Below are 13,992 nucleotides of genomic sequence, written 5' to 3' on the forward strand. Positions count from 1 at the left end.
GTCGGAGACAACCACAATTGTCTTGTGGGCGTTGTCGGGCGTCAAGAATAACTCTAAATTAGTTTATAAACATAATTGTTAAACAAACTATAAATATAACGAAATATATGCGAAAAATAGTTTTAAATCTAATGGCGCATGGAGAATGTCTGAAATAATGATACTTTTCCAAATAGCTGGAACTATTGGTCCAAATTTAGTTCTATCAGTGGTCTTGTGTCTACAGGAATACTGAAGTAGAGCCGAATGCATTTGAATCAAATCATTCGGCATTTCAAAAAAAAGAAATGTTTACTAAAATCTTCGATTACTTGACTTCTCTTTTTCGCGGCAACGGTGCAGAAAGTGTCCCAAACGTTACTGAAAAATCATTCCCCGTCGCTCGAAAACCAACCGAGTCGAACCAGAAAGGCGCATTAACAATAGATAAAAGGGGCCTTAAATGTAGTGGCTTTGACTGGGATTATCCAAAGACTGTCTGGCTAACAGTTCTATCAATCCCCATGACTGAGGAAACTAACATTCCCATGACTGAGAAGGGCAGTGACGAACCAAAAAATTCACAGCTTGTCCCAGATCCGGAAGAAGTCTTAGACGACTGTGGTTCGGGAATAGAAAGATTCACTAGGATGATCAATTTTACATTGGGCGTGCTTGTCTTCTTTCTCCAGGTATAAATTTAAACACATAAAATGTTTTACTGTTTGTGGTTTCTAATTTCTTGCATTACTTATAATACTATAGTTGTTGTCGGAAATTCCGACGGACGAAGCTCACAGCCATCGTCCTGGTGCCAACCCTTTGGCCGAAGAAGGCTAGACTCAGACGAGTCACCCTCGGTGGAGTGCCGCGCTACCGAGGGTAAGGAAGTCCATTAGCGGAAGCAAGTGACTTAAGACGGCCTACGGCTCGCAAGAGCCGTAGTATGGAGGCTGGAGCTCGTGACTGTGACATTGGAACTAGCTGAGGTCTTTTCCATATATATGGAGACACCTGTTGAGGGTGAAAGGAACGACGTGAGGATTGAACTCATTGAGGTGGAGCCTGCAGAGTTAATTCCGCCAGAATATAGGTTAAGTTTCCGCAGGGTTATCGAGAAGTTTACTGATCGATAACCGGCAATCATCAGCAGCGGTGCCCTCTATTCCAGGATCGGACGACCGGACAAATTAGACAACGGTGTAGTTTTCTGTGTATATAAGGGGCCGTCGTGCCATGTTAATACACTCACTTTTCTCACCGAACTGCCCGTGTCAAGTCAAGTCATTTCCTGTAACCCGTTGTATTTCAGAAAAGGTCAGAAGTCCGCCTGCCGCCGCCTCCTCCGACATGCCAGCCCGCGACCGAGCCGCCATCCGGAGACTCCTTTCCACCGCTTAAGAGTAATACTCTGCGGCCGTTTACCCTGTTAAGCCCGATAAGGCATAACAGGATTGACCGTGCTCTAGCCCGACAAAGGCGAACAGCCGTCGTTTGACTTACTAGCGCAAGCCCGATAACGGCGAATGCAGTAGTCGTTGAATAAAGTGCTACGGCACCAAACAAAAGGTTACCCGAAAGAAAGGCACACAGTCTGGCAGGCTCACCCCCGTAAGACCCGACTGACCTTCTGCGCCAGCAGTAATCTGGCCTTGCGGGATAATCAATCCTGAAAGTTGTGGGCCTTACTTATTTCAACAATGAATGTGGATATAGACCCTACTGGCTTCTTAGTTGGCATCTACCTCGTTATGCTCGCAGCACTGGCGATATTCGAAAAGTAATTTTCGTATTTATTTTCGATTGCGTCTTCTTTATAAAATGGGTTTTTTCCCCCTTGATTTTTAGGGTCAGGAGTATTGATATTGCTCGCTGTTTGACTTTATTCACGATCTTAGATGTCACCGTCTTTGGGCCGTTCAAAAAGTCACTTTCTGCCTTTCACCACTCTTGGTTAAAACGTCATCCTGGCCAACGAATCAGCATCAAGGAAGTTGCAGAATTGACTCGTCCCGCTTTCCAGCAAAAAATATCTCCATCAAACATAATAGCCGGTTTCAAATCTACTGGAATTTATCCATTCAACCGATATGCAATTGATCAATCAAGTTTGCACCTTCATTGGTAACAGACTTGGCAGGTAATATTCATTTACAAACTATTTCAAATAGTGTCTTTCTTGTCAACAATTTTTACATTAGTTCCTTCTGCTGAACTACCCGACTCTGTTGCTACAGACAATTCATCAGTGACAAGTGATAACTCAAGTCTAGACCATATAACTCCAGAACAAATTCAACCATTTCCAATGGTAAGACAAACTGGTATGAGGAAAAAGAAAGCGTGTAATGTAGGTTCAACTAGAATTCTAACATCAACTCCAGAGAAACAAATTATAGAAGATCACCATAATTGCATTCAAGCTAAGAAAAAGGGACTTGCAATACCTACGACAAATAAACCAAGGAAAGTGAAAAGTAAGGGCAACCAAGATATATGCATAGATGATGAAAACAAAGAAAATGATTGTGTTAAAGTTACACGAAAGAAAAATTGTGAGAAGGGAGATAAATGTGATGATGACTTGTCGATTAAAAATTCTTCTGCCCTTTCTGTAGTAAACAGAACCAGATACGAACGTGCAGCCAAAAGGAACTTGTTTTCATAACCGTCTTATTGTATTTATTCAGCTACAGTTGTTTTTTCATCTAAGTATGATCTTGAAAAGTATTTAATCTAATTGTCAACTCTAATACCTGCGATTCAATACCTTTGTAAATTAACTTAGGCAGGTTCTACCACTAGTTTATTTGAAACTGGCTTTTGACACAAGAAATGGCGTCTGCCTTTACACAGGGAAAAATTCTAACAAAGGCTATTGCCGATATCGGCCACCAAGAAGGCTCTGCTTGGCAGCGCCCCTGGCGGCCTACACAAGGTTTACAATTATAACATAAATCATAAATCAAAAACAGTAGGCCGTCTGACGGGCCTTCCAAACTTGGATACTCTTTCTTCTTGTGGGTTTTTACAATCCGCAACATCCTCCCCGCCGGAATCGCCAGCGTCCTCGCGCGATTCCAAATTCTTCTTACGGAGCGGATTCTTCTTTCTTGTAGACGTAGTCTTCTCCACTGTGCCGATTCCGGTATCATCGACGGGCGTGTCGATATCGGCTTGAACTTCTAATGGATAGACAGTCTGGATGCTCCTGGTGGTTTCCTTACCCGAACGTAGTCGTAAAACAACCGCTCGCACCTTGGCGTCGGTTCCAGGTATCACTCCTGTAACAATGGCCGTTGGCCACGAAACACGTTTGATGTTAGGTTCTTTCAGCAGGACGATTTCGCCAACACGCGGAATTCTGGTGCCCTTTCCCTTGCGACAGTGAAATCGCTTAAGATCAGACAGGTATGACTCTTGCCACAGCCTCCACCATGTTAAGGCATGTTCGCTCCTCTGCTTGTCCAGCTCGATGAGGTCATTACGGCTCATCTTCGTTGAGTCGGGTGACTCTGATGTAGCTCCAGGTTGTCTTCCGGTCAGCAACTTTTGTGGAGACAAAACTTCATAGGAATGTGCGTCGCCAGAAACATAAGTTAGGGGCCGTGAATTCACGATAGCTTCAATTTCCACCAGTATGGTGTGAAGCTGGTCGAAACTAACCTTCATTTTCCCCAGCACCTTTGTAAGCGGTTCTTTAACGGAGCGGACCATCCTCTCCCAAAACCCACCCCACCATGGAGCTAGGCTAGGAGAAAACTTCCATTCTATACCCTTACTTGAGAGCCAGTTGGCTAGGGTAGGATCTTCCGTCACTAATTTTGCGGCACAAGTAAACGTTGACGCGTTGTCACTGTAGATAATTTTACAATCTTCTCGGCGTGACATCATTCTTCTTAACGCGTACATAAAGGTTTGTGTTGTCAGATCAGTCACAAGCTCCAAATGCACAGCCCTTGTGACTGCACAAGTAAACAAGCACGCATGCACTTTCTTTTCACCAACACGAGTTTTCTCGATATCGTTCCCATCACTGTCCTTTTCAATAAGAATCACTTCTTCTAGCACATACATTGGGCCGAAGTAGTCGATCCCGATCACTTCAAATGGCTGCGCTTTCTTGGTTCGATCCAATGGCATTGCAGCAGTTTCTTCATTAAAGGGACGCGATTGAACTCGTTGGCACTTTACACACTTTTTTATGACACTTTTAATCCGTTGGCGTGCACGAATGATCCAAAAACGATTTCGTAAGAACGTCAGAGTGTTTTGGACACCAGCATGCTTCCGTTTAACATGATGATAGTAAATCATCATGTCGACAATCCTGTCGTTTGATGGAAGAAGGATGGGTGGATCGATGAGCAGTTCTTTTAGGGCCGGGCCTATTCTTCCAGTCACTCGGATGAGTTGCTCCTTTGCATCCCAAATGGGCCTGAGTGTATCAATACCGTGAAGCAGTTTACCATGTGGTTTTCCCTTTTGCAAGGACTCGTAGATTTCTGCAAATGTCCTTTTTTGAATGAGTTTTAGGATGAAGTTCTCGGCGACGGCGATTTCGTGAACAGAGAGACAGGAAACTTCCACTCCCCTGATCATTTCAGTTGCTTTGCCGGGCGACTCCTTCCTAAAAATCCTAAACATCCAGGCGATTGTACGTAAAACTCTCAGATAACTGCTTGCTCTTGATACGAGTACGTCAAACCAATCCAAAGTACTATTAGCTGCAAGGATTTGCAGCTTCTGCTTCAATTTTGCTTCGATCTCCATCAATTGCATTACTTCTGATGTCAGCATATCTTGTTGCGGCCATTCCGTCTTTTCTAGTTTCAGCCAGGAGGGACCTCCCCACCAGGAAGAAGCCGCAACTAACTTCTTTGCTGTCAAGCTTCTTGATGCGTGGTCTGCTGGGTTGTCCTTCCCCGGACAATGTTTCCAGTGATCTGGCCCAAACCTCTTCTGGATGGCTTCAACTCTGTTTCTGACGAACATCTTCCAACGGTTTGCTTCTCCGCGAATCCATCCAAGGGTTGCCATTGAGTCAGTCCATAAATGCACTTCCCAATTTACTTTGTCAACTGCGTTGACGATTCTTTCAGCTAGAACTTTGCCGAGTTCGGCACTAAGTAACTCTAACCGTGGTAGAGAAACCTCGTTCTTCGGGAGTGGTGCTGCTCTGGTTTTGCAGCAAATTAGCCGAATGAATTCTGGATGTCTTGATTTCACGTAAGCAACAGCTCCATACGCTTTGGTTGAAGCGTCTGGAGTTGGACAAAAACATGCAGTTCTTGCGTGTGTTTGCTAGGTGCCATAGAAATCATTCTTGGCACTTGAATTTTGTCAATGTATTTTAAATCTTCAACAATTGTCCTGAATCGGCTTTCCGTTTCTTCGGGCACCTTCTCGTCCCATCCAATCTTGAATTCCCACAATTCTTGAAAAAGAAGCTTAAATTGGAGCGTTACAGGTCCAATTAATCCAAGTGGATCGAACAATTTTGTGGAAATTTTTGCAAAAGCTCGTTTAGTCAACTTTTGAACTTTTGCTGCTGCGTCTACGATAACGTCTGCCTTGAAATAAAAGCAATCTGTGCTAGTATTCCATCTAACTCCAAGCACTTTTTGTGGGTCTAAATTAAGACATGAGTGCGACTTGTCGGAGTCATTGGTTAGGCCTTGTTTTTGTAGATATCTACGCAGTTGTTGGTTGTTTGTTACCCATTTTCTTAAGTCCATGTTTGCGTCAGCGAAAAGTTTCAGCACGATTCCGATTACGGCCATTGCTTCTTCTATTATAGAGGCATTCGACAAATAGTCATCTACATATAGGTGGCGTAGAATTTGTTTGCTGATTTCTGCTAAGTCACCTTCATAGGACTCCAAATGTTTCTTCAGGACGGTCCTGAGCACTGCCGGGCTGCATGTGAGTCCAAATGGAAGCCTGTTCCATTTATAAAGTTGCAGTGATCCTGGGACGTTTTCATCCTCTAGAAAAAACCTTAACGCTTCCGCGTCTTCTTTAAGCAGTTTCACCATTAGAAACGCTTGTCTAATGTCAGCTGTCCAGGCAACGGGGTTGAGCCTAAACTGTAACATGATGTCAAGAATGTCTGGGTTCAGATTGGGTCCTTCTTCTAGGCAATCATTGGCGCTGAAACCCGTTTTCGGTTTTGCTGAACCATTGAAAACTGGCCTTACTCTGCTGGTAGTTTTGTCTTTTCTGACAACCGGATGATGGGGCAGAACCGTGTAGATACCGTCGAATGACGTATCCGCCTTGGAAATGAGCCTAAGTTCCTTTAATTTGCTGAACTCGGCTTCGTATGAAGTCTCCATCTCCTGGTCTCTGTCCAATCTTCTTATCAGTGCCTTTGCCTGACCTTCTGCCATGGCTTCATTCTTGCTGAGGTATTTTTTGTTCCCATTCCATGGGAGCGGTGCTACATAATGTCCATCATCATCTTGAGTGATGGACTCTGCATAGGTCTTCCACTGTACTGAAAGTGGCACCTTTTCCAGTGGATCTAGACTCTCTAGTTTCCACCATCTGGCAAAATCAATTTCCTCTTTTTTCGGGTCAGTTTCTTCATGTAAATCTTTGGGTGTTCCTAGTTTAGCTTTTAAGAGAAAGCTGATAGCCGTTGTAGACGATAACGCCACCTTCTCATCTTGCCCTAGTAATAGCCATCCCAATTTACTTTCTATCGCTCGAAAACCTGTATTCGACACGATCTGTTTTGAGCCGAGAACCTTCCAGACTTGATTCGCTCCGATCAAGATGTCTATTTGGCAGGGTCCTGCTTTTCCGCTCAGTATTCTGTCGTCGGCTAGTTGGTATCCTTGTCTCCAAAGTTCGCTGACGAATTCTGTCTTACTCGACCCAGCAATTTTCCCGATTTCGGGTTGCTCTATTGCTTCAAGTTCAATATCTTCCGCCTGTGGGATTGTTCCGCGAAGTCGTAGCTTTCTTACGCTTCTTTCCTTTTCTGGATGGATGTGTCTCACTGCTTGCAGCTTCAGATTGATTTTCCCGACTTCTTGTAGCCCTAAAGTCTGTGCCAATTCACTCCTAACAAGGGTTGCATTCGATCCTTGATCGATATAGGCGATAGCTTTATGCCACCCGTTTGGGCCCTCCACTACCACTGTTGCCGTTTGGACGTATACGCCACCAAATAGGCGTGCTTCCATTGAGAGAGGAGCGCCATCTGCTACTTTTAACATTGGAGACGCTGCCACAGTTGCTGTCACCGATTTCGGTTTAACTGCCTTGTTGCAGATAGACGTGTGGTAACCCATTCCGCACTTGTAGCATTTTCTTGTACTCCAACACTCTCTCACCTGATGATTTTGTCCCAGGCACTTCCAACACCTTTTTTCTTTCTTGATTAGCTCCAGTTTCTTCTCTAGGGTGATATCACATTTAGCCGGTGAATGTTTATCATTGCAGAATAAACATCTTCTTTTGACCATAGGGTTCTGTTTCCTGTCCTTGTATTCTGTAGCAGTGCCTGTGACTGCTAGTTCAGCTGCCGTTGGTGTGGTAGCAAATGTTACTTTTTGCGTTTTTTCGCTTGCTTCTGGTCTAGTTTTCTTCTTCTCTTGCTTCTCGGTTGAGTAAGCATACTCCCAATCTGCAGCTATTGAGTCAATGAAGTTAAAGAAATCTTCTAATGTCTTGTTGAACTGCCTGGTTTCGCCATGCCATCGAGATTTTAGTTCAATTGGCAGTTTTCTGGTCAAGATTTCCATAATTGCTTCATTCTGAGCTGTTTGTTGGTCTAAACTGCCGAGGTTTAAAGCATGGCCCATTGCCTTGTCATGTAGATTCCGTAGTCCTTTAAAGTCTTCTTGATGTTCTACTCTTGGAAGTTCTGTAATGGCAATATAATGGTCTGCTTTTACCGATCTCGGCTTGTTGTATTTCCCAGTTAAAATATCTATTGCTTTGATATAATTGTTGTCTGTCAGATCCAAGTACGATATCGCACCAGCTGCGTCCTCCGTTAAATGCAATTTCAGTCTGCTGAATTTCTCGATGGGTCTCATTGACAGATTCTCGTGGATCAGTGTGCGAAAAATTGCCCACCAATCCTCCCATTTGCTAAGATCTCCCTCAAACTTGGTGATTTCTATCCGTGGTAACAGATGTGAAATGTTCCACGGGGTTGAAGGTACTTGCAGTTGCATCGCATTCATCGGTGGAGTTATTGTGCTTGGAGGTGTTGTGTTTCCACTTGGAGCTGCTACTTGAAGTATGGGGCTTGCTATACTTGTTGTTACTGCTGGTTTCTTTTTCTTCCAGTCGATGGTAATTTTGTGGAAACGGTCGACGAACTCTTCATGCTGCACCAGGTACTTCTGTTGAACTTCGGGGGCTTGTTCCAACATAGGGATGATTGTTTCGTAATTTCTGATTAGTCGTTTCATCCTGTCATCGGCCAGCTCAAACGAAGTTTCAGCTTCCTGCAATCTGTTTTCAGAAGCTGCGGTTTCATAATTCTTCAAGTCTTTATGAAGTTCTTTCTCCAAAACTTCTATGGTCACCGCCAACGTTGCTTGATTCAATCTCTTGGCAGCCATTTTTGTTGTGGAGTTCTACTGGTGATCTGAAAAAGTTGTCTAAATAACAATTATAGTGGGATATCCCAAGGCAATATTGTATCTGAGAAAGCAACACAAAAACGAGTTTAAGAAGAAACAAAAGACTGTATTTTTGCGAAATCGCACACCTTTAACGACTTGTTAGTTAGGTAACAGATAGGTCAAAACACTTACACTATAACTTAATAGCGGGCTGAAAATTTCCCTAACACGTGATGCCTTACAACACGTGTTGAATCTCTCACTCAAAGTCTACACTTTAAATTACGCCAATTACTTGGACGATATCGTCAGTCTCAAAAAAGGTTCGAAGGACCATGAAAAGTATTTAATCTAATTGTCAACTCTAATACCTGCGATTCAATACCTTTGTAAATTAACTTAGGCAGGTTCTTGTCGGAAATTCCGACGGACGAAGCTCACAGCCATCGTCCGGGTGCCAACCCTTTGGCCGAAGAAGGCTAGACTCAGACGAGTCACCCTCGGTGGATTGCCGCGCTACCGAGGGTAAGGAAGTCCATTAGCGGAAGCAAGTGACTTAAGACGGCCTACGGCTCGCAAGAGCCGTAGTATGGAGGCTGGAGCTCGAGACAGTGATATTGGAAGTAGCTGAGTGCTTTTCCATATATATGGAGACACCTGTTGAGGGTGAAAGGAACGACGAGGGTTGAACTCATTGAGGCGGAGCCTGCAGAGTTCATCCCGCCAGAATATAGGTTAAAGTTCCCGCAGGGTTATCGAGAAGTTCACTGATCGATAGCCGGCAATCATCAGCAGCGGTGCCCTCTATTCCTGGATCGGACGACCCAACAAATTAGACAACGGTGTAGTTTTTCTGTGTATATAAAGGGCCGTCGTGCCATGTTAATACACTCACTTTCTCACCGAATTACTTGTGTGCAGTCTTTGTTTCCTGCTCCAGTAAATTGCCTTGTAAGGTTTTCAGATCCCTCGCCGCCGCCTTCCTCCAGCTTGCCAGCCGCCGCCTAAGACGTGCCAGCCCGCGAAAGAAGCAGCTCTCGAGACTTCTCCTCCAACCGCAAAAGAGTAATACTCAGCGGTAGTGAACGCTGTTAAGCCCGATAAGGCTTAACAGAAGCGACCGTGCTATTAGCCCGACAAGGCGAACCAGCCATCGCCGGACTCATCGACGCAAGCCCGATAAAGGCGAACGTTGTGGTCGTTAAAATAAGTGTTACGGCACTAGATAAAAGTTACTTAAAGGAAAAGGTATACAGTCTGGCAGGCTCACCCCCGTAAGTCCCGACTGACCTTCTGCGCCAGCAGTAATCTGGCCCTGCGGGATAAACAATCCTGAAATTGGTCCTTCGAACCGGAGATCCCGGTGGTTAATTTTTCAAAGTTCGAAAAAGATTTTTTCGGACTCTGAAAAAATTCAGGACTCAGCCGAAAAATAATATTTTTCAGCTGGGACTTAGAAAATTTTTCAATTTATTAGTTAAGAACTCAGAAAATTTTTCCTGATAAGGACTTAGAAAAAAAAATCATCGCCAAACTAAAATTTTTCTCCTTTTCTGTTTACAGAGTCGGACAACATCCGTACGCCCGCCGAAGACTCCGTCTACCGCCGGTTCGAGCAAGCGCTCGAGACAAACAATCTCCATTCACTGTGGGTTGGACTAGACCGGGTGGTGCCGCGAGAAGTCTTCCGTCGGTTGGGCTTAATGGAACCATTCCCACCACCACCTCTCCACCCAAGGCAAAACCTTCCACCTCATCAAGCCGCTTTGCCCCATACGCCCGGCCGGCGGAGACCGACCTGAAATTTCTAAACGAAAAGGAGCGCGCCGAGTTGGAGTCGGTCCAAAAGTTCAAGGGGAAGAACACGCTTTGGCCATACTTATAGCCCAGAGAAAAGAGAAGGAGGCTGCCGAGACGGCCCTATACCTTCAGCAGACCTGCCTATTGAGGCGGAAAAAGAAGCGCTGCTTCAAAGGGAGGAAGAACTCACCAAAAGCTCCGCAGCCCGGAGACTCGCTGCCAAGAATCCCGAGCCTTACGTCCCGTCGCCAATCGTCAGACCGGCGACTCTACTCGCAATCCAGCCGCTCCCGGAGGTACCTGCTCTGCCTGGGCCATCTACTCCGGCTCCCGAAGCTCCACCAGTAACCCCGGTGCGGTCCTCCAAGTCTTCCAAATCATCTAAGTCCTCGTCAAAAGCGAGGACAGAGGCGCCCGGGGAAACGCCTAAATCCAGCAAGGCGGGCCGGAGTAGGACGTCCTCGTCAGAGAAGGTACTGAGCAAACAGTTCAGGAAGCACGGGATTCACACTTCGGAAGACGAAGACGCCGTGCTGAAGTCCCCGACAAGCCCTTATTCGGCTTAAAAAACTTGTTCCGCTTCGGCGAAAAATCTTGTTATCGTTGTTGTTTGTTGACGGAAAATAAAGTATTTTGAAACCGAGCTATTGTGTCTTAACTGACTTAAATTCTTCGGTAAAAATAAAAAGAAACGAAAAGGAAAAATGGCAGAAGCAACAAAGTCAGGCAAAACCCGAGCGGCAGTGGTCGCGGAGGTCTCTGACGAGCGTTTCTCGCTGCAAGAAATATCTTTGGATGAGGCGAAGAACGATATCGCCAGCCTAAACGGTTGGATCGAAAGAGTCGACGCCAAGTTCACGCAGGAATGCCAACGGTTGAACCAAGAAGTTCAGACCGCGATTGGTAGACAAGACGGTACGCTGGCGACTTTCGATGGAAGGATACGAGCGCTCGAGATGGAAGTTCGCCGCCTTGGCGTGTTACTTCCACAACTAGAATTGCAGATCCAACAGAGGCAGTCGGCGGCAATAGATACCGCATTAAAAACGATAAGAGAAGAGATGTGCAATCAAAGGTCGGACATGCACTGTTCGTTACAAAAAATAGCCGCATTCGAGTCCTCCAAAGCGATGAAAAAACACAAGGAAGATATCCTTATTGAGCTGAGGAGAACTCGAATAATAGAGCAAGAGGAGACCCCCGAGACGGGGGGAGACTCCTCGACAGAGACGGTGAAAGTGAGAAGTCGCCACGCAAGTGGCGCATCGATAATAAACGTCTCCTGTGATACCAGGGACGATTTGACGCAGGAAAGAGACACCCTGATGGGAGAGCTGATGGGTGCCGGACATATTGTAAGGACGTCGAAAGACAAGAAAGAACGCCGAGTGAATACACTCAAGGCGAAGTCAAGATATGACAGAGTGGAGGAACTGACACGGAAGCTAGTTGGAATCTCGACGGCGGAAGAGAGGACAAGTGACCGCGAACAGCTAGACGTGGCGCTGGGTGAAATAGCGGTGCTGGAACAGTTGGCGGAGTCTCCTAAAAGAGACTCTCCACCAACAACCACGACACTCGTGAACCGTCCAGCACTACCCCTTCCGGTGTTTAGCGGAGATATTGCAGCGTGGGGGAGTTGGCAAGCCGCCTGGGCGACTTACGACGACGACAACACGCTGACAAATGAGCAGAAATTTCAGTACCTTCGGGGCTGTTTGAAAGGAAAGGCGGCCGAAGCGATTTCGTACCTGCAATACGGGGCGAATCAATATCGCAAGGCCATGGAATTGTTGACGGAAAGATTTGGAGACCAAGAGAGGCTGAAAAAGCACTACTTGGCGGAACTTAAAGCGATGGCAAACACTCGACTAAGCGAGACTTCCGCTCTGTCGCAGTGGCAAAAACTCCATGACGGGCTGGCTAATAGCGTCACGGCGCTTAACAGCCTTGGAGTAGATACAAGGACTCACCAATCCTATCTCGTCCTGGACCTACTGGCGGCCTTTCCAAGGGCGCTGGTTAGCCGGTGGAGAGACAGGTGGGAGGATGATGAGCCGACGTTCTCGAAGATCTTGAAGGCCCTGCAAAGGGAAATAAGACTTAGGGAAGAAGACGAGACGTCGGCGACAAGTGGTAGCGGGAAGCCCGTGCTAGAATCGGCCGCTACCACAGCAAATAATGGAAACAGAGGCCTGGCATGCCTATTCTGCCAAAAGATACATTTGCACCATAACTGCAACCAAGGGTCGTCAGCTCAGAGAAGAGCGACGGCAGAAAGAGAAGGTCGGTGCCTGAAGTGTCTGGCCCGATTACATCGGACGGAACATTGCATATCGCGAATTCCGTGCCGACACTGCGGAAGCACGGAACATAGCCCTGCTGTATGCGTGGCTAGACCACGAGGCGGCGGTTATGCGCCAGCTCCCGCAGGAAACAGAGGATTCTCCCCTCAAAGAGCTCCAAAGGTGGTGACAATAGACACCACCACGTTGACGATTTCCACAAGATCGAAGACGGGAGTACTGCCCACCTTCACGGCCTACCTTAAAGGGAAAGCCGGAGACCGGGTAAAGATAGTCGGATTAATTGACTCTGGGAGTGAGAGAACGTTCGTCCGCCAGGACACGGCGACCAGGGTCGGAGCAGAAAAAATAAGGGCTGAATACCTGGCGGTCAACGGGTTCGGAGACCAGAACAAGGCGGGTAAAAACCATGCGGTGTTCGGACTCAGACTCGCGGGACTTAGCCAGGATGCCCCAGATATAAAGATCGAAGCGATTGCGAGGAAGTTCCTCGCAAACGCAAAGAAAGTCACCCCGACGGATTTCTCGAAAGGCCTGATAGGCCAGGGGAAGGACTTAGCCGATGACCGGTACATCACCGGTCAGCAAGGCAATCAGTTTGATCTCATCGTCGGCTGCGATTTCATCTGGTCGATAATGCAGCACAAGACCATCCCAGGCGCAAATGGGCTGGTCTCATGTGCAAGCAAAGTCGGCTGGCTGATCTTCGGTACGATAGATGAAAAAAGTAAGGCGGAAGAACAAGTTTTAACCGCAGCAATAGACGTGAAAAAACCGATGACGGACTTCAAAGAATTTTGGAGTCTTGAACATATGGGGATAACCCCACAAGAAAAAGCAGAACCCGCATTCTTGGAGGCCTATCAGGAGACGATTCTGCGGGCAGACGATGGGCGTTACAAAGTGTTGTTCCCCATCAAGATCGGCCATCGCAGAATTGAATCCAACCGGAACATCGCAATGATACGGCTGCAAGGGCTGCTGGGCAAGACCCAACCGGAAGATAAGCTGAAATACCACGAGATATTTCAGCAATATATCAGAGACGGATTCATCGAAGAAGCCGACCGAGGATTCAACGGTGACTGCACATACTTACCTCACCGACCGGTGATTAAAGTTAGCGCGGAAACCACGAAAATTCGGCCGGTGTTCGATGGATCAGCACATATGAAGGAAAGACCTAGCATCAACGATGCTTTAGAAATTGGGCCGAATCTAAACCCGGAAGTGTTGGTGGTCTTGTTGCGTTTCCGACAGAGTCGGATAGCCTGAACCACCGATATAACTCAGGCGTTTCTCCAAGTCGAGATCCGCCC

General features: G+C 46.4%; 2 protein-coding genes across 2 annotated transcripts; both read left to right on the forward strand.

Annotated features, from left to right (window-relative positions):
* Window positions 1-301: 301 nt before the first annotated feature.
* LOC123470437 lies at window positions 302-2,107 on the forward strand. The gene is made up of 3 exons (XM_045170699.1): window positions 302-671; window positions 1,656-1,759; window positions 1,828-2,107. The coding sequence occupies exons 1-3, from the start codon at window positions 504-506 to the stop codon at window positions 2,105-2,107; spliced, it is 552 nt and encodes a 183-aa protein (XP_045026634.1). The 5' UTR covers window positions 302-503.
* An 8,964-nt stretch (window positions 2,108-11,071) lies between these two features.
* LOC123470438 lies at window positions 11,072-13,948 on the forward strand. The gene has a single exon (XM_045170700.1). The coding sequence runs from the start codon at window positions 11,072-11,074 to the stop codon at window positions 13,946-13,948; it is 2,877 nt and encodes a 958-aa protein (XP_045026635.1).
* Window positions 13,949-13,992: the final 44 nt, after the last annotated feature.

Source organism: Daphnia magna, linkage group LG3 (assembly GCF_020631705.1).
Source record: "Daphnia magna isolate NIES linkage group LG3, ASM2063170v1.1, whole genome shotgun sequence".
Classification (NCBI taxonomy): Eukaryota; Metazoa; Arthropoda; class Branchiopoda; order Diplostraca; family Daphniidae; genus Daphnia; species Daphnia magna.

Coding starts and splice junctions, on each gene's coding strand:
- LOC123470437 (XM_045170699.1), top strand. CDS start 504: ATGACTGAGGAAACTAACATTCCCATGACTGAGAAGGGCAGTGACGAA. Junction 672..1,655: donor TGCTTGTCTTCTTTCTCCAG/GTATAAATTTAA, acceptor CAATCCTGAAAG/TTGTGGGCCTTACTTATTTC. Junction 1,760..1,827: donor GCACTGGCGATATTCGAAAA/GTAATTTTCGTA, acceptor CTTGATTTTTAG/GGTCAGGAGTATTGATATTG.
- LOC123470438 (XM_045170700.1), top strand. CDS start 11,072: ATGGCAGAAGCAACAAAGTCAGGCAAAACCCGAGCGGCAGTGGTCGCG.